The 23425-nt window shown below is 36.4% G+C and overlaps 3 protein-coding genes across 3 annotated transcripts; 2 read left to right on the top strand and 1 right to left on the bottom strand.

Annotated features, from left to right (window-relative positions):
• Nucleotides 1–316: 316 nt before the first annotated feature.
• LOC124640984 lies at nt 317–2438 on the bottom strand. Its single transcript, XM_047178983.1, has 2 exons — nt 1576–2438; nt 317–1480 (listed from the first exon to the last, which is right to left on the bottom strand). Exons 1-2 carry the CDS (start codon nt 2338–2340, stop codon nt 1043–1045), a joined length of 1203 nt encoding a protein of 400 aa, XP_047034939.1. The 5' UTR covers nt 2341–2438; the 3' UTR covers nt 317–1042.
• Nucleotides 2439–17812: 15374 nt separating this feature from the next.
• LOC124640831 (gustatory and odorant receptor 24) lies at nt 17813–20532 on the top strand. Its single transcript, XM_047178765.1, has 5 exons — nt 17813–18343; nt 18448–18705; nt 18986–19264; nt 19760–19921; nt 20303–20532. The coding sequence occupies exons 1-5, from the start codon at nt 17813–17815 to the stop codon at nt 20501–20503; spliced, it is 1431 nt and encodes a 476-aa protein (XP_047034721.1). The 3' UTR covers nt 20504–20532.
• Nucleotides 20533–20959: 427 nt separating this feature from the next.
• Nucleotides 20960–23279, top strand: LOC124640924 (hsp90 co-chaperone Cdc37). Its single transcript, XM_047178886.1, has 5 exons — nt 20960–21145; nt 21230–21796; nt 21886–22001; nt 22212–22401; nt 22655–23279. Exons 1-5 carry the CDS (start codon nt 21113–21115, stop codon nt 22883–22885), a joined length of 1137 nt encoding a protein of 378 aa, XP_047034842.1. The 5' UTR covers nt 20960–21112; the 3' UTR covers nt 22886–23279.
• Nucleotides 23280–23425: the final 146 nt, after the last annotated feature.

Here is a 23425-nt window from a genome sequence, read left to right as displayed (position 1 = left end):
ACGAACTCAACCCTGTGCACTTTACAAAATCGAGATTAGTGAAATTAAACTTCTAAAAATTTTGCAAAAAATAAACAGAATAAACTATAAGGAACAACGTTTTTTTGTGCATATCTATGTAATATTGAAAAAACTGCAACGTAATTTAATAATGATGATTTTCATAAACTACTGTCATTGACCCGTTTTATAGGAAAAACCCTACTTCAAAAACTTTGGAAAGAAACTTTCGATCTTCAAAAGGTCATACTTGGATTCCTTCATTAATTCACATTAACATTTCCACAATCACTGCAAACGAAAACAATAAACAAAGTTGTAAACAAAATATTTATTTACTTCTGTGTAAAAGTATTCAACAATATGGCTTGGTATAAAATTAGAACTTCATTTGTATGTACATAACAATTAACTGCTAATAAATGTTGAGGAGGTATAAATCTTTGGTAAAGACCAGTGCAGGCTCTATGGTTTTACCTTACAAAGAGGTTTTGTTTGTATGGAACCAGAAGATATATTTTATTTTTGGCGAAATTTATCTTTGTCTTTATCATCTGCGTTAATCAATGTTTTGTGAGAATATTGGCAATTTAGTTAACATCAACAGACATTTAAATGGCAATAATATACCAATACCTAGTCATAGAAAAACAACTAAGACAGGTTACTTAGAATATATTTAAACTTACACCTATTCATGATGAGATTTCTTCAACATAACAATGTTTATTATTTTGTGAGAACAAAAAGTCTTATCTTTATGACATACTTGTTTGTTCTCTTATTTTAATTGATAACATTTGGCACTAATATTCATTTCTTAGATAACTAGTTTTTAATAATTATATAATTTTAACTTAATTTAATTAAGAATTAGATTCAACAGATTCCTATTTTATTATGCCAGAAGTTATAGCCTTTAAAAATTGCAAATTAATATTGACTATTGATATGCATTTTCGTTCCAACTATAAAAGCTGCTTGTTGCTATTAACATAACGCCCCCACATTACAATTCAGATTTCTATATATTTACTATTTATCACAAAATCTCACTAAGATCAAGATAGCTATAACTAGTAAGATCATCAATCATAGCTTTAACAATCCCTTTGTACCTATCTACAGCCTTTTGCTTCTCATCACCAGTATTCCAAACCACTTTACTTCTCACATGACCTTCTTCTTGCAATCCATTGGACAACCATAATGCTGTGTTCGCAGTCACCAGACAGGCTGGTGAAACAACCTTCAAATCTTTCTCAAACATTTGCCGAGAATATACCTTCTCGGACTCCAAGTCAAATGATTTTAAAGTCTCATCAAATGTACTGCGGTATCTATCCAGTAACTGGTGGAAGTGTTGGTTTCTTAGTTCAGTATTTGTACTGCTTATAATGAGGTACATTGTGTCAAACGCTGGACTACATATCCTAGTGGTTTGGTAGTCTATCACACAGGCTGATACCGGTTTATCGTCCTGTAAAAATAAAGTGATTTAGACAAGTAGTAAAAAAATATTAAATCAATGTCTATGTCAACGTAATATAATGATCCTTTAGAAACAAATAATACCTCATATTTATAAAGAATATTTTCTTTCCATATATCCCCGTGACAAATACATGTTCTTTGAACTGAATTTACTGCAGCGTTAAACAGCTCAGCACAATTCTGTCTCAACTTGTGCAAGAGAGGTGTATATGTGGTGCCTTCAAACTTTTTCAAAGCTTTATCTAATCTGTCTCTCATTATATCCATGTATCTTTTGTTTGTATGCTCTGTTAATGGAACACAGGTCTTTGATATTTCTTCATATAGCTGTGGATTTTGGTTTTGAAGTATAAAAGAGAATGCATGTAATTTTGCTAGGGATTTCAAGGAAACCAGTGTATGGTCCAAATCTAGGAACATTTCATGAGTGTATGGCTTGTAGCCGTCTCCACACATGTCTTGTAAGGCTATAACCTCCTTGCAATAGTCTTTCTGAACGTAATAACACCTTGGTATGACATATTGAGCATCAAAAGACAAGTGTTCTTGCATTTCTTGGTACTTTTTAAGTACAACGGAGTACACGAAGACTTCTCTAGCGAACATAACAGTTACCGCACCACTGACACGATACTGCTCATTGATCGGAGCCAATTTCAAAACTAGTTCAAATTTAACTTCTTTTCCATTTCGTGTGCCCGACAAAACAACAGGTATTAAGATTCCGAAGTAGTTTTGCGCGATACTTGCAAACTTTAATTGATTGTAACTCCAATCAGTGATGAGGTTCGCATCCGCGATCTTGTGTAAAACTGCACTTAAATATTCTTCGGAAATGCCTGACATGTTGGTGTCGTGCTGTTGTAAAACTAATAATTAAATTAATTAAGTTTAAAATAGTAATAGTCAAAGCGTGGTACAAAGTAGCAAAGTAAATAGATTGTCGGATCAAAACAAACACTAGTCAATGTCAACTTTCTTTGTCAATGTCACTGTCGAATAGAGGTAGTCAATAAATTGAAACAAAGAAGAGCAGAGTAATTGAATATAATAAAAGTTAATTTATGAATAGTGATAGATATTTATTGCCTTGGTAAAACCACTTCAGTAGATAAATCTATATACTTTGTAACGAGGACATATTTTATTTGGTTCCTGTTAAAAATCTCAGATAGTCGGTAGTCCTACGACGTAACGGCCTAGTGCTATTTAAACCTTTCAGAAATTTTATTTGCACATATTTAACACTATATTAGTATGTGCAAAACTATTCGAATTTCTAACAAATTACCATTCTTATGAAAATATGCTAAGCCGTTGAAATATTAATTATTACGTTGGATTAGCTAAGTGAAAAGGGTCAACTGCTGAAAGATTTAAATTAATGCAAAGCGAAAATGAATAAGGGAGACTTAATTTTAACCGATTTTCCGCCTACTTTTGGAATTAAGTAGTTAACTTTAACCATGAAAAGAGGGTTTTTACTCCGATTTTCTGCATATTTTCCAATGTGTGAATGTTAACTAAGCGACCACAACCACACCACGAAGACAACCACGACTTTCTGATCATACCTGCCTTTCTACCCACCTAAGCACATCAATCATCCTTTGTTTTTGAAGTCGTTTAAAATACTGGTCAGAGTAAAATAATAGACTAAGCTACCAGCATTATAACACTAATGCAGCTAGCAATTAGGTATAGCTGTGGACTAAGATAAGCATTGCAGAAACACGTGGGACACTAGTTTTATGGCGAGCGCTAGGTATTACACGCGCAAAGACAATTGCTTATATAATGGAGTTACCTCCGTATAATCTAGCTAATAGTTTAGGTATTACAAGCTTTAATTGTCTCGATAGCTTTGAAGTTCATTTGTTTAGAATACAAACTTAGAGACTACTAGCCGTTTTTCCGCGGTTTCACCCGCGTCCTCGGGAAAACTTCTGCCCGTATCCCGATAACATTTATAGCCTATAGTACTCGAGAAAAGTGAAAGACTTTTTCAAATCTGTTCAGTAGTTTCGGAGCCAAACAAATATTTTCTCCTTATCATATTAGTGTAGATAACTAGATTTCCAGTTGGATTTAACTAACGAGACAAAACCGTGCATAAATAAAAGACAACAGAATAGATTCGATTTTGATTCACAGCCCAGCTATTGGAACGTTGCCCGGTTAATGGCGTTATGCTAGGCTCCTAACGCTAGTCCACCTTCTAAACCTTTTTGGATAACATTTGAAAAATTGGTGAACTAGATGGTAAAACCTGTACTTACCTACCTACCTATTACTTTCACTTGTAATGCTTTCTTTTACATACAATTCTTCTGGAATATAATAACGCTTGTGTTGCGGTCTAGTCAATTGAACACCTTCGAGCACTTTAAAACGGTATTCTTCACATCTCTGATTTCGTATAATGCAGGATGCTGAAACAAATTCTAAACAACCGTATTAAAAGCCAACTGGGTCGGTTACGCAAAATTAATGACCTGATTAGACGCCCATAAATAATGAGGTACTACCTACAGCCTACAATCGCATTATTAGGATGCATTCACAGCACAGGATTCAACGATAGCTATCTATCGTTAAGCCAAATGAAAAAGATAGAAACTCTGGAGTACCTACCTACCTACCTTACCTAAGTAAAATATTCAAATTAAGATTTCCCAATACAGATCGAAGGCCTTAATTATCTACCATTACAAATATGGACATAAAAATTTGAAGTTTACCAACTAAAAATAAAAGACGCTGCAAAATCTTAAATCCAACGCAGCTTGCTAAAATCGGGGCCTGCTTATGCATCCATTAATGTTATCAAATCTATTAAAAAACGCAAACATAGTAAAAGGGACCACAGACTGTTATGGGATCTTGGGTCTTACAAAATTGAGGTTTATCTGATCAATAAGTATTTAATCCGTGGTGTGAGATCGTTGGTCAGACCCCACCGTTTCCAATACTCAATTTTCTAAAGACTCGAGTATTTTTGGACCTTTTTTAAATGTAGGTAATGAAGCTGTTCGTTCCAGAAATGTGTGAATTTATAAAAGAAAAGAGGTGATTTGTTCGAGTCGTATATCTTTTGGGGAACCTTTAGCTTTCTTTATTGGACTCATTTGTATCGACTGTTGGGCTCTTACCAATGCGTAGTAACTGCCTACTGTATTGATTAGAATAATTTAGGATTTAGTTAGGAAAGTTTCTTTTGGAAGTAGTATGTAGCTGAAATGTGAATAAAACATGATGTCTACGTTCTGATTGCCTAGTTAATGTTTCTACGACCAACCTGTTTTTTAGATAAGAAGATAGAAATTATTTTCATCTTCTCTGTCTTTCTCATCTGCAGATAGTATGATATTAGGTATGTAAGTAAATTTTTCCAAACAACTACAATGCTGGCGAATAAGGTCATTTAAATAAAAGTTTTAATGATTTTGCGAAAAAAACCTTAACAGCAGATGCCAGAAAGATTGTAATGAAACATTACATAAAGATACATCTTCTGTCTGTTGCCACCATAGACATAATATTAGTAAACAGGACTGCGCATATAAACCCAAAAAACGAGCCGAGTGAAACAGTTAGTACGGAGGCTGTCTGTCCCTTTCTAATAGGGTGACTATGAGATTAAGCTATGTGAGACAAATCCGAATTTGCTCAGATTAGTATTGAAGTTTTAACTTACGCAGTTTGTGACCTTAAGATACTAATAAAGGCTTTTAATAATTAGCGGAAATTAGCAGTATAAAAGCAGGAAGATTCGAAGTGAAGACTGTTTTTTTTTGTATTTCTACTTCATATATAGACTGCTGAGCCATTTATGTCGCCTTTCTTCATTTTTTGGGAAGCTATAACAATAGTACAACAGTTTTAAAATCCATCACCCATATTTTGACTCGTTACAAGAATTCATGGGCACCCTAGTTGTTTGGTTTACGAAAATGTTATTATTAGCTAACCTGTGGAACGATATATTGCAACCACTATAGGATTCACTTTTGCAAGTAGAAACGCAACACTTTTTCACCATTTTAATAGTTTAAATTGATTTAATACAAAAAAATATAAACAAAATTTTAAATGCTGATTACGCGCCAAGAATGTTCAGGGTTACCGCTAGAAAATAAAAAAAAGCAAAATAAAAATTTATGTTGTTTATGTTTTAATAATAAATACGAATAAATTAATGCGATTGCTATTAATTTGTTGACTTACAATTGTTAAAATAAGATAAAAATATAAGTGATTCAATTGTTTTTGGGAAGACAAAACTTTTGATCACAACATTTTTTTATGCTGGCAAGGTGTTAGAAAGAGACAAACAGCCTCCGTTCGAACTATCCCTCTCGGCTCGGATTTGCCTCTGTGTATTATGCAACCAATTTAGTACCTTATTGCGTTAGAATAGAGTTCATTTTCGTAAATATATATTTTGAGCGTGCGCAATCTTGTTTAGTAATATTATATCTATGGTTGCCACATACTTACGTCTGACGAATTGCTGTCATACCTATAGGATACCTACTAATTTCAAGGGATTAGTGACAAAGTACCTACTTGCAACAATTTAACATTAAAATTATTCTCCTCATTTAAATATCTTAAAGGACTGGGACCGACCGTTTTAAATCCGGAAGCATAGAATCAGTTTTCTCGGAAATCACGAATCCCGTCGCACGATTGCTTCTCTCAGTAGCTAGAGACGTGTAATAAGCTAAAATAGTTTCTATAAACACACAATTAAGGTGCAAAGTGCGTTTGCAATTTGACGCTGACACCCACGTTGGTGTAACAAAAATTGTGTTGATTTTTTCAAGAATCTTTTCAGTAGCCATCAGGAATTTTGCCCTTTATAACTATTTTCTTTATCTGCTCTTCTTCGTAACTTGACAGAAGTAGTTTTGCCCTAAGACCCTTTTTGAGGTGATAACACTAGTTTACAAAATCAAACTTTTTGCCTGTTGCCGTGGATTTAATAGCTGGTAACGTTCACTTATGTTTAGTTTTTATTAATTCTACCCGAAAAAAAATTTTTGTAGCTCGACTTTACTTGTTATTGACTTTCTCATTTCTGAAAATTTTTTAGTCGCTTAATTACGTATTTTATTGTGTTTATACAAATATGTGAAGTTTTTACAACATGAGTAGTTCAAGGAGACGTTGTTTAAATAACCCAAACCATGTTTGTTACTTATGTGGAGAATATGTGTTTGAGATGTGTAGAAATTTCATATCAGAGACGCTTAAAAATACTTATTTTTATATTTTGGAATGTTGTTGGATAAAAATGATAAATGTTGGACTCCTGATTGTGTTTGTAAATCGTGCGTTGAATGCATAAGATTATGGTACAAGTGGTAAAAGAAGTTCTTTTAAACTGAAAACACCAACTATTTGGAAAAGATCGAAAAATCATCTCGACGACTGTTACTTTTGTAGCGTGATGTAAACAGCTTAAACACCAAAAATCGAGCTAAATGGCAAAACCGAAGTAGTACATGTGTTCAGCGTCCAGTGCAGCATTTACCTGAACTTTCAGAGAATAAAAATTATATCGAATTTTGAAAAATTATAATGAAAATTATGTTGAACTTGTCAAAGACCTGCTTTTACAATTAAAAGATATGGGATGCAATATGAGCATAAAACTTCACTTCCTCTTCAGTCATCTGGACAGATTTCCGTAAAATTTAAGAGATATGAGCGAAGAGCAGGGGGAGCGTATGCATCAAGATTTACGTGTCATGGAAGAACGTTATCAGGGTTTCTGGGATGCAAATATGATGTCTAACTATTGCTGGTCTCTGATACACCATTTCCCAAAGTCTACACATAAGAGAAGAGCTTTAAAGCGAAGTTTTTAGGGACTTAACAATTAATATAATTTTTAAACAAATATTCTTTAAGGTAAATACACGTTTTTTCTCTTTAAACCGCACTTAGCTGAAACTCAAAAACTAGAGCTGATAAAAAAAATCTACTAATAGTTTTAAATATGGTTAAATATGAGTAGTCAACAACAGCTTAAAAAATCCTGGCAACAAATGTACTGTAAACTAGTGTAATCACCAGTTAGACTTAATAAGAAATTACCGTCCCGCTGTGTATGCAACAGGAAGGGAATGACAGATTTTTACTGAATACTTTTGTTTCTTCTGATGTACCTTGTGTTCACAGAAAACTCTTTCAAACAATTCCGCAGCCCAAGCAGGAGGTGTTTTCCTTTTAATAATCTACATTCATTAATAGATCTATTGAAAATTCGTAAGTAATAGGGTAACTTTCATAACTTCTTTCGTAGAGATATTAAACAGGAAACCGATGAAGCGACAGCTCAGCACAGCGACCCAAGAACAACAATTTAAGAGTAGGTACATAGGTAGGTATCACGAGAACGCTTCGTGTCTCAGGTGAAGGATGGAATAAGTATTCCCGCTCAGCATTAAGCTTCCATTATGACAAAGTAAATATTTAAGAAATGTTAAACATTCCGTTTAAGAATGATGCGAAAACGTCTGCAAGAGATATTTCCCTCCGCCCGCTTGTGCGAACAACTTTCTATTTATTTTCCTACATTTCAGAACAGGAAATTAGAGTCAAGAATTAATCATTAAAAGATATTACTAACTTAATAGATTTAGGGGAACTGAGATCACTAAATCACTAATTCATTTTCTTAACTGAACTAAAATCGGCTGGAAAATTATTATGATTTGTAGTCTTCGAAAGTGAGTTTTGCTTCGCTCTGTTGAACTTTCAAGAGTTCCAAGGACAGATGTCAGAAGTTTATGATTGTTTGCGGCTCGGAATCGTGAACCGAACTTGTGTACATCTGACACGCGATCCCGGCACGTGATCAGGTCTTGTAACTGGAATACTATTTGCTAGGCTGGTAAACATGCACGTGGCAATAACCTGAAATGTAAAAAGAACATACTTAGTTGGGTACAGAGACTTAGGTATTACCTTTCCCAAGCTTTGTCCGAATTCTAGTATCAACTTAGCTGGACGATAGGTAGGTCCTACTACAGAGTTACATAGGTAAATTCCAACTCAAATACAGGAAAAAACCTTGCTTATTTACATTACGTAATTATAAGTACTTACTAGAAAACAATCAAAGAGACACTGCATCCATCAATCTTTGAAAGCGTTCAGCTTAAAGTTCCAATCGCTGCATTTGCGCCATTGCACTAATCTGAAAGATTTATTACTCGTCAATCTAGTTCTTTTGTGCACACAATAAATAAAGTAGAACGACCAGAGACTGCCGAGCCACAGATTAGCAAAACTACTTACGATTGCTGAGCTTAACGTTAAACCGCAAACGGATTTACCCCGTGAATATTTATTCTATTCTTAAAAACCACAGCGACGTTCCGAATTGCACAATGCAGCTTTTAACTCTTCCCCAAAATAAATTAAGATCTTATAAACGTAATTTATTTGGCAAACTTTGATAATAAATCAGCAGCTAGCCCGAAAGTGGTCAGGTTATTAGTTTATATGTTCCTAATTTAAATGCCCATTTATTTCTGGACCGGACTTAATTCTGCTGTTTAATCCACTATTATTTCAACTGAGGATATACTTACCTCGGTAACTATTTATCTAGTTTTTGTTTTAGCCTTGTATCCTAATTTTACCTGGAAATCCTAGCTAACTAAAACTTCTATATTTTTCCACCAGATTTTATCTCTAAACGTAATCTTTTCTACTAGCATTTGTAGAAACTCCTTGATGCACCCACATACCTAAAAGTAGCAACTGCTCTAAGCGATTCAATTTTATCTCTAGATTCAGCAGTTCAGCGTTTAAACGTACAAAACTGGTAAGCAAATTCTTTCAAAACAAAACCCCAATTTAGGATCTCCATCCAAGGTCGTTTACAGAAAGTGATAGTTTGGCAACGTTCTTGGCAAACACCATGGGATGGCAAATGTTGTCACGTCGCCATCCCCGCTGGGTCGGTGACGAAGGCCGTGTAAGATCGAGCGCAGAACCGCGCACTGAATATTAACGAACCTCCTTGCTAGGTCTGGTCACCCCGGTGGGCTTAATCTAATAGTACCTCAACTGGCTGGATATAAAATCAACAGCGAGTGTGACAAGATCTGATTCGAAATTTGATTTTGGAATATGAAGCTTTTGTGTACATAAGGAAGAACTGCAGAAATAACATTTATTCCTTGTATTTTATTGGCTCACCAAGAAATGTTTTTATTTTACAAATATAAAACTTAAGAAGTAGTTAATATCGTTGAAAGGCTTATTAATTTACAATCTACTTTCAAAAACATATTTATATTCTAGGTGACTCTCACGGAAAATATAAAAAAGATGATGATAAATGATTGAAATTTTCACAATCTGTGGAGCACAAGCCTTAGGGATTTGCCTGTAGTTTTTAGAATGGATTTCACAATAGCCTACATTCCGAACAATACGTAGGACCGAGCCAACGGGAATGAATGAAAACCATCTTTTAATAAAATAGTACATCGCAGAAAAATATTCTATTCGAGGACAGTAAGAAATATTCAGACCGGAGAAGTTTCATATATCATAAATTTCTTCTTGCTTTATATTTTTTGAATAATCACTTTCCTCAGCACATTACAATTACTACAACTTTCCACGCCAATTACGAAAAGCCTTTTATGTAAAAACTTTCATAATAAATAGCTTTTAACTTTTTATAATAATTTTTCGCGACGTTAAAATACTTAATAAGAAAGTGCTTCGGCGGGAACCCTTTTTGTAGCCTTACTGATTTCTTATTTTTAAAGTGAGCATAATGGTTTTATTAAATAGTTTACGGAATGCGCGGCATGAAAGAGGATTTATATCAAAAGTGCATATAAATAAGGTTGAGTGAACATTGTGTGCGCGGCAAGGAAGCAGTAGTGGGCTAATGCAGGCTGCTCTGGAGCCGTCACACTTATGAATATTTATAAATCCTCGACTCCACAAATGAAATTTTCAGAGTATTTTTCTCTTTCTATATAATATCAAGAACTTGGGAGACAGTTCTGGGGATGTGGTCTGACAATGAGAGCTTTGTGTTCATCTACTAAATAAAATATAATTTCAAATTTGCACCCATGCAAGATATAATCGTCCTAAGAACAATACCAAATAACCCAAGATATCCCAACAATACCTGCTCAAAATCATAAATACGTAAAACTTATTATAGAACTGAAGTAGGTACTTAATGTTATTGGACCTTTTTCTTCCTTAACTTTCTGTGTCCGTCATTGATATTACACCCATCAAAGATTTTTAATAAAACCCCCATATTTTCTAACAAGAAAAACAAAACAAAAATGATACGTAATGTTCCCATCGTTATCCCTAAACGAACAATTCACACTGAGGGTGTAAATTGTTTCCCGGACGCCGCGCCGCCGGCCCCAGATTGAAAAGTAAACCGATTCGGCCCACGTCGTCCCAGTTTATTTGGCGTAAGTGGCTCAGTACGAAGCACCCGGCCATTTGTTTTTATTACAATACACCGGTTCTGAAATCCCTCTATACGTCCTTGTTACAGCTGAAAGTTTCCGAGGCTACATTAAAAGCTTTGCCACTTTAATTCGGCTGGTTACGTGTTCGGTACCTGTGTTGGCTGTAAGATTATCTTTGTTCCTGAGTTGAGCTCGTAATTAGTGGTCTTTGTTGGTAATGCTTATTTCATTTAACATTTTGTACGTTATTTGCATACAAATACTTTTTAGAAGGGTTTAAAGTGAAAAGTTCTTTATAAAACAGATGCCTTATTTTTACCACTTACTAATTCAATTCCACAGGTTACCAAGTTGAAGCTTCAAAGCAAAATGACTCGAGGAAAGTTAGGGTCCTTTAAAATTGGACTTTTCGTGTCGATGCGGAAACATCACGGAGGGAAACCTCCAATCTGAAAGTACCGTTCTTTTTTATATAAAAAAAAAAAACATTTCTTAATGGCATGAATACCCTGGTAATTCAGAATCCTGAATTATTGTATTTCACAGTTAGCACAATATGCATTGACTAGCAATAGTCACGTGCAACAGTCGACAATATACGGTGCTCGTAACATCGACTCGCAATGATCCGTCGTTAGACACGTCGGCGAACTGTACTGTCGGCGATGCATTAGCTAATAGTGTTTGTTTATGTATTTAATATTGCATTAGATTAGGTATATTAGATTAGGTAGATACAGGCTAATATAATCACGGTATATATATTGGCCTACTACTGAGCAAAGGCATATTACACATTAATGACCTTAGCCTGTACGTGCATAGGAAATTTCAAACGTGAAAAACCTTTTATACATTTTGTGTTCAAGATTCTGTAGGATGGAAATCGCCTTCACCATAGAGTCAGTTTTTTTTTTTTAATTAAAGTTAAATAATAATCATGTACATTATTGCTGGGTTTTTAACTTGTTCTCTTCTGCTCATGAAGAAGACTGATTAGCACCAGAACATAAACTGTTTTTGTATTACATAAATAATACTATAAGTTTTGCAATACCTAGCCGTGTTATCTGGTGTGAACTTACCTTTACTCTCTCCTTATCCACTCAATAATGCATATTTTCATGCATCCATGCTTCCTAAGTACACACTTGACCTTTTATAGATTGCTGGTTGAACATCATTGATATAGACAGGAATATTCACGGATAACGGGTAAGTACATTCAATGTTATTATAAGACTTGGAACAAAGCCTTACATAATCGAGAGTGTGAGCGCTTTGAGCTCATTGAGCCAATTTTCCGACCGAACGAATATCATCAGTTCAAGACAAACGTCTACTGTATAATGAAAACAGAAGAATAACAATCAACAAGGTAATAAGTATAACAGAACCTTGGCAAGCTCAATCAATGCGTTAACAAAGTCGAAAGTCAACAAAGAACTTGTTTCTCTCAACTTATTCCCAGTTGTAATGTCGTTGGAAACTTTTAACAGGTTTTGACAACCCTAATGAAATGTCGACAATGGTGTTGTACAGCCCTATTTCTTTTTTTAGTACTTTTTTAATGACATGCGGACGTAGCTCGTAGCCTCTACGCGCTACGACTTATCTACGCGTAGGCATTGCGTAGCTGCGTAGTACATGCTACGAAGGCCACGAAGAACATATAAGTATACAGGTGTTATTATTTAATCGGTAAGTTTCACCTTTACTTAATAAGTAAAGTAATTGAACCAGAACATTCGAAAATAAGGCTCGCCAATTAGACGATAAAGTTTACCTACTAGAAACTTCTTGCTATCGCTTCGTCGCGACATTTTCAACTTATTCAAAATTATCAAAATCAACCGTATTGCCACAGAAAAATAATTTTATTTTGGGTAAGTTTCTACCTATATAGTCAGAGATAGTACGAATATCTAAGTATTTTATTTATACTAGACTACCTTATACCTACATATAGGGCTGCCATCTCGAATTTAAAATTTGAACAAACATTAAAAAAACCCGGACATTTGGCGTAAATCGCATTTTTTCCCCGAACGAGTATGATTTTTATAAACAAAATAATACCTAATTTGTAATCCATTTACTATTAACATAAACTTAAATTTAATGAGGTGCTTCCTTACATGAAAAGTGTCCGGGTTTTCCCCGTACACTTCTTGAAACCCCGCCCGGACGGCCCCCGGACGGCTCCAAACGAGGACAAATCGGGGGAAACCCGGACGGATGGCAGCCCTACCTACATAGCATGTTTACAGCTGGTAAAGTCTAGGAATTAATACATTTCTTTCCGAGGAGTTTTGTAAAAGCTATCAGTATGTACTGGCTGTTAGTATGCCAATAGAATATCTAGACAAGCAATCAACCAAAGTTTTCAAAAATAACATTAAGTTTAGGTATTCTATAATATTAATAATATGTTGTATGTTTGATGTTTCTTAATCACGCGAGAGCGGCCCGGCAGCGGATATTGTCAGTTCCGAGTGTGACGACCGGAGACGTCGAGACATATTGTATGTCATAGACATATTATAAAGTATTGTAGTTATTCATAAAATAACTCGTTGCGAATTAATTAAACTAGTTATTCAATTATTTTTTTAGTTCTCGTGTTAACAACGATGTCGTATGGTCAGGAATAAAATAGTTTATGATATGCACTGGGTATAAAATAACGTCACTTACCTACATCTATAGTTTTGATGGAAATATATAATAGCAATATACATGTATGTATGCATGTATGTATGCATGTATGTATGCATGTATGTATGCATGTATGTATGTTTGTATGTATGGATGTACTTACTTATACCTAAATACACTTTGATGTGGAAAATGTGTGACTTCATATTTTTCATTTTCATACAGATTGTACCTGTTGAAAATAACGGTTATAATTCTGACATATAGTTACACAAATGTTGAATTTCAATAGTGATGAACTATCGTATTCTACATATTCGTGATATAAGCATATTCACTGCTATTTTGAGATAGTGCAAAATATATGGGACAAATATAGCCAATTTGAAAATAATTGATGGCGATTTAAATAAGATTCACTCATTTGCATTCTCACCGGCGACATTCAGTATTCAGGTTCCCTCCATAAAAGGATTACCTATCGTGTTCACCACCGCTGAATTAAATGCTTCAAATTTTATCTCTAAAGTTAATTAATACTTTTATACTAATATAATAATGAAGAAACTTTTGTTTGTTTATAAGGCTCCGAAACTACTGAATCAATTTGAAAAAAATCTTTCTATGTGCAAGCTACATTATTTTCGACTAATATAGGTCATTTATTTTATCCCGACACGAGAAGAATTTCCCTCGGATGAAACTGCGGGAAAATAGCTAGTGTGATAATAATATATTCCGTAACAAATGTCCAATTTGATATTGACATTCGTTTTGTTTCAATTTCAATTATTCTCAATGTAAAACCTTGACCATATCATACATGGTCTATTTGCCTACCTTGACATAGTTAGGGGCCTAATCGTAATTTCAATGACGCGACAATTTTGATATTAAACATCAATAGGACCTAAAACTTGACTATTTCGAATTCTCCCGATATAGTTCCCCTGCTGGGCACAGGCCTCCTCTCACACAGCGAAGGATTGAGCATTAATCACCACGCTTGCTGAAAGTGAGCTGGTGATTTCAGACTTTACAGTCTGGGTTTCCTCGAGATGTTTTCCTTCACCTTCCAATCAGTTATTTGTGTATAAAATATACTTAGAAAGTACATACAAACTTAAAAAAAGTTGCATTTATACTTACCTCACCCTGTATCGAACACACACTCTCATTCTTGAGAGGGTAGTGCTTTTCTCACTAGGCCACAGCGATTTCACTAGACTCCTTATATCTTTTCAGATATTTTTCCCAACACTTTAGTCCTCATAATAAATGCTTGCCAAACGAAGACAAAATACTCTCATTCCCTAGCAACAGCCAACATATTTCAGCAATGATTTATCTCCTCCTATCTTATCTAACCACGTAGATACGTTGAAACACTCGTATATATCAATACCAGTTAATTCATATCGAAGATACCGCAGTTCGGGACGATAAACCTCGAAGGGCCTGATCCGTCCCTCATCGAGTTACACTGGCGAGCAAAAACTCCGACCTCCTTGCGATGGGAAATTTATCCCATGGGATAGACGCGATAAATACGATTTCTTACATTAAACGTCTTGAAACAAGCTGCCGCGTTATCGATGCCGATATATTTATGGGAATGCTGAATTGGAATCTGTTTGTTGGGTTTTGAGTGCTTCTCTTTTTGAGAGATTTTAAGAATGGAACACTTTAAAAATAATATTTTTTTATGAAAGTTTTCACATCTCGTAATGTCTAATTATATCCTAGAGATGTGTACTAAAAGCGATGTAATAATTTTGCAACTGAGCATTTTTCTATTTGAACCTATTGCGACGCGGTTTATTCAGTCATTCTGATACCATCCCATTTGCACAACGTCGAGAAGGAGAAGGGGCCTGTTTTAATAATAAGCCAGAAAAAAAAAACAAGCCAGCGAATGATAAAGTTGTATCACAAAAAGCTTCACGTCATTCATAGCGGTTGTTATAAAGTTCGCGATACTACACTTTGTTCGAACTTTCGGGAACAGAGATTGGGAGCTGACGTCTCTTCGTCAAACTTTTAAATAATGTCCTAACTAACACGAATAATTCAGTTGTTTAACCATTATTTATTTTATGACGTGCATGAGTTGGCAGTTTGGTAACGTTCCTTTATTTGGGGACAAAACATTACAAAACATTTTACTGAAGTCTACAAACAAAATAAATGTATTTATAGACTTACCTACGTAACTCTAAAAAATAATATCTCCAAGGGTTTAACCCTTCTAACATTCAAAAGAAAAAATAGTTCATCGGAAGCCCAACCCACAAACAAAACAAGTTTATGAATTTGTAACAAAGGATAGGCGAGTCATTGTTTTCATATAACGCCAGCAAAATATCTGAAGATATAAATCATACGGCGGGTTATTATCAATGAGCGGGATCAACCTGAGAGCGAGTGTGACTGACGGAGACCACTCGAAGCTTCGAGACTCGCTGAGATTTCAATATGCCAGCCTTCGTCGCCTCCTCTTTTTACGACCAAAGAAATTTGCGCTCCTTTTCCCTACGTGGTGCAAAAAACCCGTGATATAGGTGAAAACTTTCATAATATCCCTCCGTGTGATTGCAGGCTTCCTTTCAATATTTTTTCGTAGGACAAATCTGTGTATAAAAGGTATTGAAAGGATTTGTCTGATGCAAATCGAAAAGTTACGCAAAAAGTTTAAAAAGATTAAGCTCCTTTACTTTATTAAAATTACATATATATCAAAATGTTTTGTAAGACAAAATCAAGTGTAATTTACAAAATTACATGGATGATCCCTTACATGGGTACATGAATCCCTTCTGCGGTGACTGTCGTAATTTCTCAATCCCGCCTTATTTCATGTAATCCAAGATAAACCTACCCAATAAACATAGAGGCCCGTTCGTAGGAGGCATTCTCGAGATATAGGTCCGGTCCTTAGAGAGCAATCATGAAGAAAGGTTGGCCGCAGGGGTTTCTTAAGCCGCTCACAATCAAATTTAGCTGCATCGCGGCGGGGTTAATCGCGGATTAGGTAAATTGCCCCGGATACACTGATGGGAAAATCTCCCTTCATTTTCCAAGGTTGATACATAATCTAATTAACATCTTTAGCACATCGCAACAAGGACAGTTAATACAGACAGTTTGCACAGCTACAGTTACAGCTTACAGCTGATATATTTATATACATACATATTAAATACAGAACCGTTATACATACCATTCAGTCGAAAAAGTGAAAAAAAAAAAGTCGTGGTGGAAAAAAAAAAGTCGTGGTGGCCTAGTGGGTAAAGGACCAACCTCTCAAGTATGAGGGCGCGGGTTCGATCCCAGGTCAGGCAAGTACCAATGCAACTTTTCTAAGTTTGTATGTACTTTCTAAGTATATCTTAGACACCATTGGCTGTGTTTCGGATGGCACGTTAAACTGTAGGTCCCGGCTGTCATTGACCATCCTTGGCAGTCGTTACGGGTAGTCAGTAGCCAGTAAGTCTGACACCAGTCTAACCAAAGGGGTATTGGGTTGCCCGGGTAACTGGGTTGAGGAGGTCAGATAGGCAGTCGCTTCTTGTAAAGCACTGGTACTCAGCTGAATCCGGTTAGACTGGAAGCCGACCCCAACATGATTGGGAAAAGGCTCGGAGGATGATGAGTCGAAAAAGTGTAAGCAACTGAAAACGCTCAAACAATTTAGCAAAGTAAACGTTTGTTCTACGTACCTTCAGGGGTCCTTCACAAATTTCGAACTAATTGCACAAATACATCGCGGATGTTTGACTGCCCGTATTAAGAATTTACTCATATTAGTTCATACTTAATTCATGCAAGGTCGAATGGTCAAGTTCAATTGTTTGAAATTGATGTCTCATAGGAAACTAATGACCCAGTAACGGGCACATGCCCATTGCAGGCTGTGCCTTCGAGACGTAACAGATGATGTGTTGTCAAACTGAGTGTAACCCACTGAAGGTCTCGCTCAAGGTGAACCAAGAAATAAAATTTTAATGTAAGGTCTACTCAATGCTGACGTAGCCACAATCAACTTGTCAACCTTTGAAATATGACAATGTGCCCCCGCCCTTGGCTCGTTAAGCTTCCTCTTCAAGTGAAAGCTCCATTCAGTCAGTGTACCACATCAACATTCTGAGAGCGGTCGTAAACTGAATAGATACGCCGCAATAATGTCGTTTCATACCAGTAACAGTTTATTTCCAATGACTGTGCCCATACCGAATGGGTTTCCTGTTCAGATAAATAGCAAACCGAAAAATAAAATAATTTTTTTGGATGTCACTCCTGTTTCGACGCCAATAAAGCCACATTCGCCAAATGTGGTGGCTCCCATGAGAAACAATCTAGTGGCGCCGCACATTTCTAATGATATTATCTATGAGAACATCAAACCAGTCTTTACGTTGCTGAGGATAATGGGGGTTCTACCGATTACAAGACCGTCTGCGTGTGTGAACCAGTTCCAAATTGCGTCGTCGTCGATGTTGTACGCTATCCTCGTATTCCTTTCCCTGGTCAGTTATGTGCTGTACTTGTCTCTGCACAAAGTCCAGATCCTGCGGACCGCGGAGGGCAAGTTTGAAGAAGCTGTCATTGAGTATCTGTTCACTGTGTACCTGTTCCCGATGATCGCCGTCCCGTTGCTATGGTACGAAACGAGAAAGATTGCAAATGTTCTCAATGGATGGGTGGATTTTGAGGTAAAGCCTATGTTATTTTCATCTCTATGTTATTAAATGCTTAGAAGATTTCAGTCAAATAAATTCTTACCTTCATTACCTTTAAAAACTTATTCTCATCACAGATGGTCTACAAGCAGCTATCAGGGCGCACTCTTCCCGTAAAGCTATATAAGAAAGCATTAGCCATGGCGGTCATAATACCCATCCTATCAACGACAACGGTGATCGTAACGCACGTGACGATGGTGCACTTCAAGCCCATGCAGCTTGTGCCATACGTCTTCCTGGAGATTCTGACGTACATGCTTGGCGGGTACTGGTACCTCCTCTGTGAAACTTTGAGCATCTGTGCTAATATCTTGGCTGAGGATTTCCAAAACGTAAGTGGATTTCAAAGATGTGATTCTTTCTCTTCATTCTGACCTCGAAAGTAACTATTTATTGTACATGCCTGAAGTGATATGTCACAAGAAAGTCAACAATACCAAATAGGGGATTATTTACTGTTCTTGTTAGATGATAACTGTATTCGCTACTTTTGAGCAGTTGTTTCTCTTAATCGTTATCTTTGTTATTTACATCCAAAAATGTTTTGCACCTATATTTTAATAACCAGCTGTAGTAATCATTTGAATCAACCTTTTTCCTATTTCTCCACAGGCCCTGCGTAACATCGGCCCAGCAGGCAAGGTGGCTGAATACCGCGCTCTGTGGCTCCGCTTGAGCAAGCTCTCCCGCGACACTGGAATCGCCAATTGCTACACATTCACCTTCATCAACCTTTACCTCTTCTTGATAATCACCCTCTCTATCTATGGACTGCTGAGTCAGATTTCTGAAGGTTTCGGTATCAAAGACATTGGTCTTGCGTTGACTGCGTTCTGCAGCATTTCGTTGCTGTTCTTTATTTGTGATGAAGCTCATTATGCGTCACATAATGTAAGTAGAATAAGGTCCAACTTACTCGACCACATAAACATCAGTTTGTCTTTAAACAACTGCTAACTGTGAATTTTCACTTTCAAGTAAACAGGGCCCCGATTCTCCTAAGTTAATTATGTCAAAACCGAATAGAAATCGAATCGCAATATGATTGCAATAGCAGTTTTAACCATATCGGGCATTCTGCTACTAATAAAACGTATATTTCAAAGAAAAAATAACAGAATGGCACATAAGCTTCAATCGTAATTGAGTCGGGATTGGATCTCAGTCGGATGTGAATCGTGTGTCGCTTAAGTAAAATAGGAATCGTGCCCCAGTTGTTTTAATAAAAATGGACGTTTATTTTGTCGATAAACTTGGGCTAAAGAAAATTATCTTTAAGAACTCCTTTAAAAAAATAATATCTATTACTCCAAAACGACTAGACAGCGACAGCTCTCCATTAAATACTGTTACTTAACAAGGTCTCTATACTTCGTTTATCCACAGGTACGAACGAATTTCCAAAAGAAGCTGTTAATGGTGGAGCTATCTTGGATGAACACAGACGCACAAACTGAGGTCAACATGTTCCTTAGGGCTACCGAAATGAACCCCTCACAAATCAGCCTCGGCGGCTTCTTTAACGTGAATAGGACGCTATTTAAATCAGTAAGTTGTATTACTTGGGTACATGTACTAGGTAGGCATATACAAAAAAGTATATGTTATAATAATTTGTATAATAGTAGATACCTGGTAGGTAAACTAAATAGGCAAATCAATCCCTGTTAATGAAGATCAATGAATGGATCTACATTTGCGGTTTTGCTAGGTTTTGTATTGACGAAGGTCAAGCCACACTTGAAGGGCTTCATCAATAGACATACCTCAACGAGGCATATTTTAATCAACCAGTTATCTCTATTTTGGATCTCATGGCGCTCCGGGTAAAAAATATCTCGATAAACCAAACAGTTTTACTAAAGTACATGCCCAGCCCACTTACTTTTCGTAAAATTAAAGACATAACAGCCTTTCTTTTACCCACAGTTACTGGCAACAATGGTGACCTATCTTGTAGTGCTGCTACAATTCCAAATCAGTATCCCCGACGAGTCGCAGAACCGTGATGAGGAAGAAGAAGTGCCGTACAACATTACCAGTGCCACCACAGAAGCCATGACTACCAGTACGACGACCATCATGACCACAGTGCTCACAACGCTCGCCAAGAAGAAAAAGAAGAATTAAAATCTTTATAATATGAAGAAACGGTTCATTTGCTTTATTTTTCTTAATTCTCCAGTGTGGGGTCAGTTAATTCCATTAGTTGTATTGTAATTTTATGTTTTAGAAATAAAATATTTTTAACATTAAATATTGTTGCGCATATTTGTTGTTTGTCTGGCGGGGGAGAATCTTCGTGGTCTATCCATTTACCTATAGTCGAGGGTACCGAAGCCACCTAAATAGAGAGAGATTAGCCACCCTGCGATCCTCACTACGTCTGCTGTAGGACGTAGGTATAGGTATCGACTCGTGGTGCGAACTATATTTTATGAACTGTGAAAATTCATTAGTACCATGACAGAATGGAATAGGTACCAAACTTTACACTTTTGTGGTATTTATACACGATTCGTAGTATTTTGAACGCACTGTATTTAGGATTTTTGTCTCTGACAACACCAACGAAATGAAGTGACGTTTCTATTTTTAATCTGTCCAAATCGTAAGCATTATGTATTGAGAGAATTTTCCGGACTTTTTTGCTGTTTCTCGAAGTTATTCGTTTTCCTGCCGAGTCAAAAGATATTTAAAACTTATACCTGTGAGTGAAATCTTGGATATTAACTCAAAATGGTTGATTACAGCAAGTGGAAGGACATAGAAGTAAGTACTTTTTCTATTCCATTCGAATTAAGCTTTACCGTTGTTTATACACCTACGTTACGTTACATTGACAATCCATTTTAGATATCCGATGATGAGGATGAGACCCACCCTAACATCGACACTCCGTCACTGTTCCGCTGGCGGCACCAGGCGCGTGTCGAGCGCATGGAGGAGCGCCGCAAAGAGAGAGAGGAACACATTCAAAAGAAGACTGAAAACTTGAGATTGATAAACGAAACTAAGAAAAAGATCTCCGAAGCGAGCCCCAACAGTCCGGACCTTGAATCTTTGAAGAAAGCACTGGCTGACCTCGAAAAAGAAGAGAAATTATTGAAACAGAAAGATGATGATCTCAAGAAAAAGGAGCGGCAAACGCCTTGGAATGTGGACACTATCAGTGAGCCAGGATTCACAAAAACCGTCATTAACACGAAGCCCGCGAGACCTAAGGATGAGAACTTGACTGAGGAGGAGAAGGAAGCCAAGATGAAGAAGTTTATCAAGGAAAATGAGAAGCTTTTGAAGCAGTTTGGTATGCTGCGGCGTTACGACGACTCCAGGCAATTTTTACAGGAGCACAGTCAACTTGTGAGTGAAGAGACTGCCAACTATCTTGTCATTTGGTGTATCAACTTGGAAATGGAAGAGGTCAGCAGAACTTTCCATTATTTGCCTTTGTTCTGTACTTAACCTGATTTGGTAGTTATCATATTAACTCTTTGTTTTGTCATTTTCAGAAACATGACTTGATGGCTCATGTGGCGCATCAAACCATTTGCATGCAGTACATACTGGAGTTGTCCAAACAGCTGGATGTGGACCCAAGAGCCTGTGTCGGCTCATTCTTCTCAAAGTAAACAACTACACTTCTATACATTTTTTTTAAATTTCATTGTTCAACTATAATTTTCTAAGGCACTTTGTACATTGAGCAACTATAATTGAGGCAACAAGCAATTCTTGAAAAGCTATGTTAAAGTACTGGTAAAGTTGCCGAGTGCACAAACAAAGTAAAACCAGTTGCCCCATGTGCAAATCGCCTAATATTTCTTTTGCTTCATAGGATCCAGATCGCAGAGAAGACATACAAAGACTCGTTCGATGATGAACTGGAACAGTTCAAGGCTAGGATCAAGAAGCGAGCTGCGGAGAAGATAGCTGAAGCCATCAGAGAGCAGGAGGAAGAGGAACGGAAGGCCAGGCTGGGACCCGGTGGACTGGATCCCGTTGAAGTGTATGAGGAGTTACCTGATGTGAGTAAACCTAGACTAATGTTACATAAAAGTATATTTCTTTCTTTTTTTGTACCCTATAAAGTATATAGTTTTGTGGCTACAAAACTACTGAAACAATTAGAACTACTCTTTTACTGATGGGACACTATTACAGTTCCAGGACATGATTGAAACTGTAGGGAACAGCTAATTAATTATATTACTTCAGACTAGCTATATAGGCATCAAAACAAGTTATTGAGTATACAATGTTTGCATGATATCATTACAGGAGCTGAAGAAATGCTTTGATGCCCAAGATGTGCCATTGCTGCAAGCAACAATTGCCAAAATGCCAGAGCAAGAAGCCATATACTACATGAAGAGATGTGTGGACGCAGGTCTGTGGGTTCCTGGCAAGAACAGTGATGATGAACCAACCATGAAGGAGAATGCTGCCGGGTCCTCTCAGTCTGCCAGTGAAACCACTGTCCCTTCAGTCAGCACCGATGATGTTGACTGAGACACAATCAATACATGCTAGTATTTAGGCATAAGTCTGCATAACATCATTGGAAAGCTAAAACATCAAGTTTGGCACATTTCTTTATGACGTTAAATACACGGACATAAGTTAAATTAAGGTTATGTTTTAATATTGATCTAGTATTAATTTTGTATCCTCAAATTATATGTGAGTTCTAATGAATGAGAATGCACTCAGTTGTGTTAATAACTAAAAGAATGAAATGTTTTGTTAGGTATCAGTGTCACGCTGAACATAGATAGATTGAACATCTACGTGTCCGGCAATAAACTCATTAAGTGCTGTTAAATTTTCACTTGGAGTACAAAATTTTCTAAATGGAAAATTTTCCCCATATGAGATTTTACAATAAATGTTATATATCGTCAAATTTTGTTTAATTTACTAATCATATAAATTGGGTTGTTCCTATTAACTCACATATTTTTGCTTCACTCATCATAATTCGCTAGGAGAAAACTCCAACAACACAAGGCAGGTATACATAGATGTAACTAAAGGCGGTCATTAAATAAC

Source organism: Helicoverpa zea, chromosome 21 (assembly GCF_022581195.2).
Source record: "Helicoverpa zea isolate HzStark_Cry1AcR chromosome 21, ilHelZeax1.1, whole genome shotgun sequence".
Taxonomy (NCBI): Eukaryota; Metazoa; Arthropoda; class Insecta; order Lepidoptera; family Noctuidae; genus Helicoverpa; species Helicoverpa zea.
This window is presented reverse-complemented; position numbering and strand designations above follow the sequence as displayed.

Coding starts and splice junctions, on each gene's coding strand:
- LOC124640924 (XM_047178886.1), top strand. CDS start 21,113: ATGGTTGATTACAGCAAGTGGAAGGACATAGAA. Junction 21,797..21,885: donor TCAACTTGGAAATGGAAGAG/GTCAGCAGAACT, acceptor TGTCATTTTCAG/AAACATGACTTGATGGCTCA. Junction 22,002..22,211: donor GTCGGCTCATTCTTCTCAAA/GTAAACAACTAC, acceptor TTTGCTTCATAG/GATCCAGATCGCAGAGAAGA.
- LOC124640831 (XM_047178765.1), top strand. CDS start 17,813: ATGTCGTTTCATACCAGTAACAGTTTATTTCCAATGACTGTGCCCATA. Junction 18,706..18,985: donor TGGCTGAGGATTTCCAAAAC/GTAAGTGGATTT, acceptor ATTTCTCCACAG/GCCCTGCGTAACATCGGCCC. Junction 19,265..19,759: donor CTCATTATGCGTCACATAAT/GTAAGTAGAATA, acceptor GTTTATCCACAG/GTACGAACGAATTTCCAAAA.
- LOC124640984 (XM_047178983.1), bottom strand. CDS start 2,340: ATGTCAGGCATTTCCGAAGAATATTTAAGTGCAGTTTTACACAAGATC. Junction 1,481..1,575: donor ATATTCTTTATAAATATGAG/GTATTATTTGTT, acceptor TTATTTTTACAG/GACGATAAACCGGTATCAGC.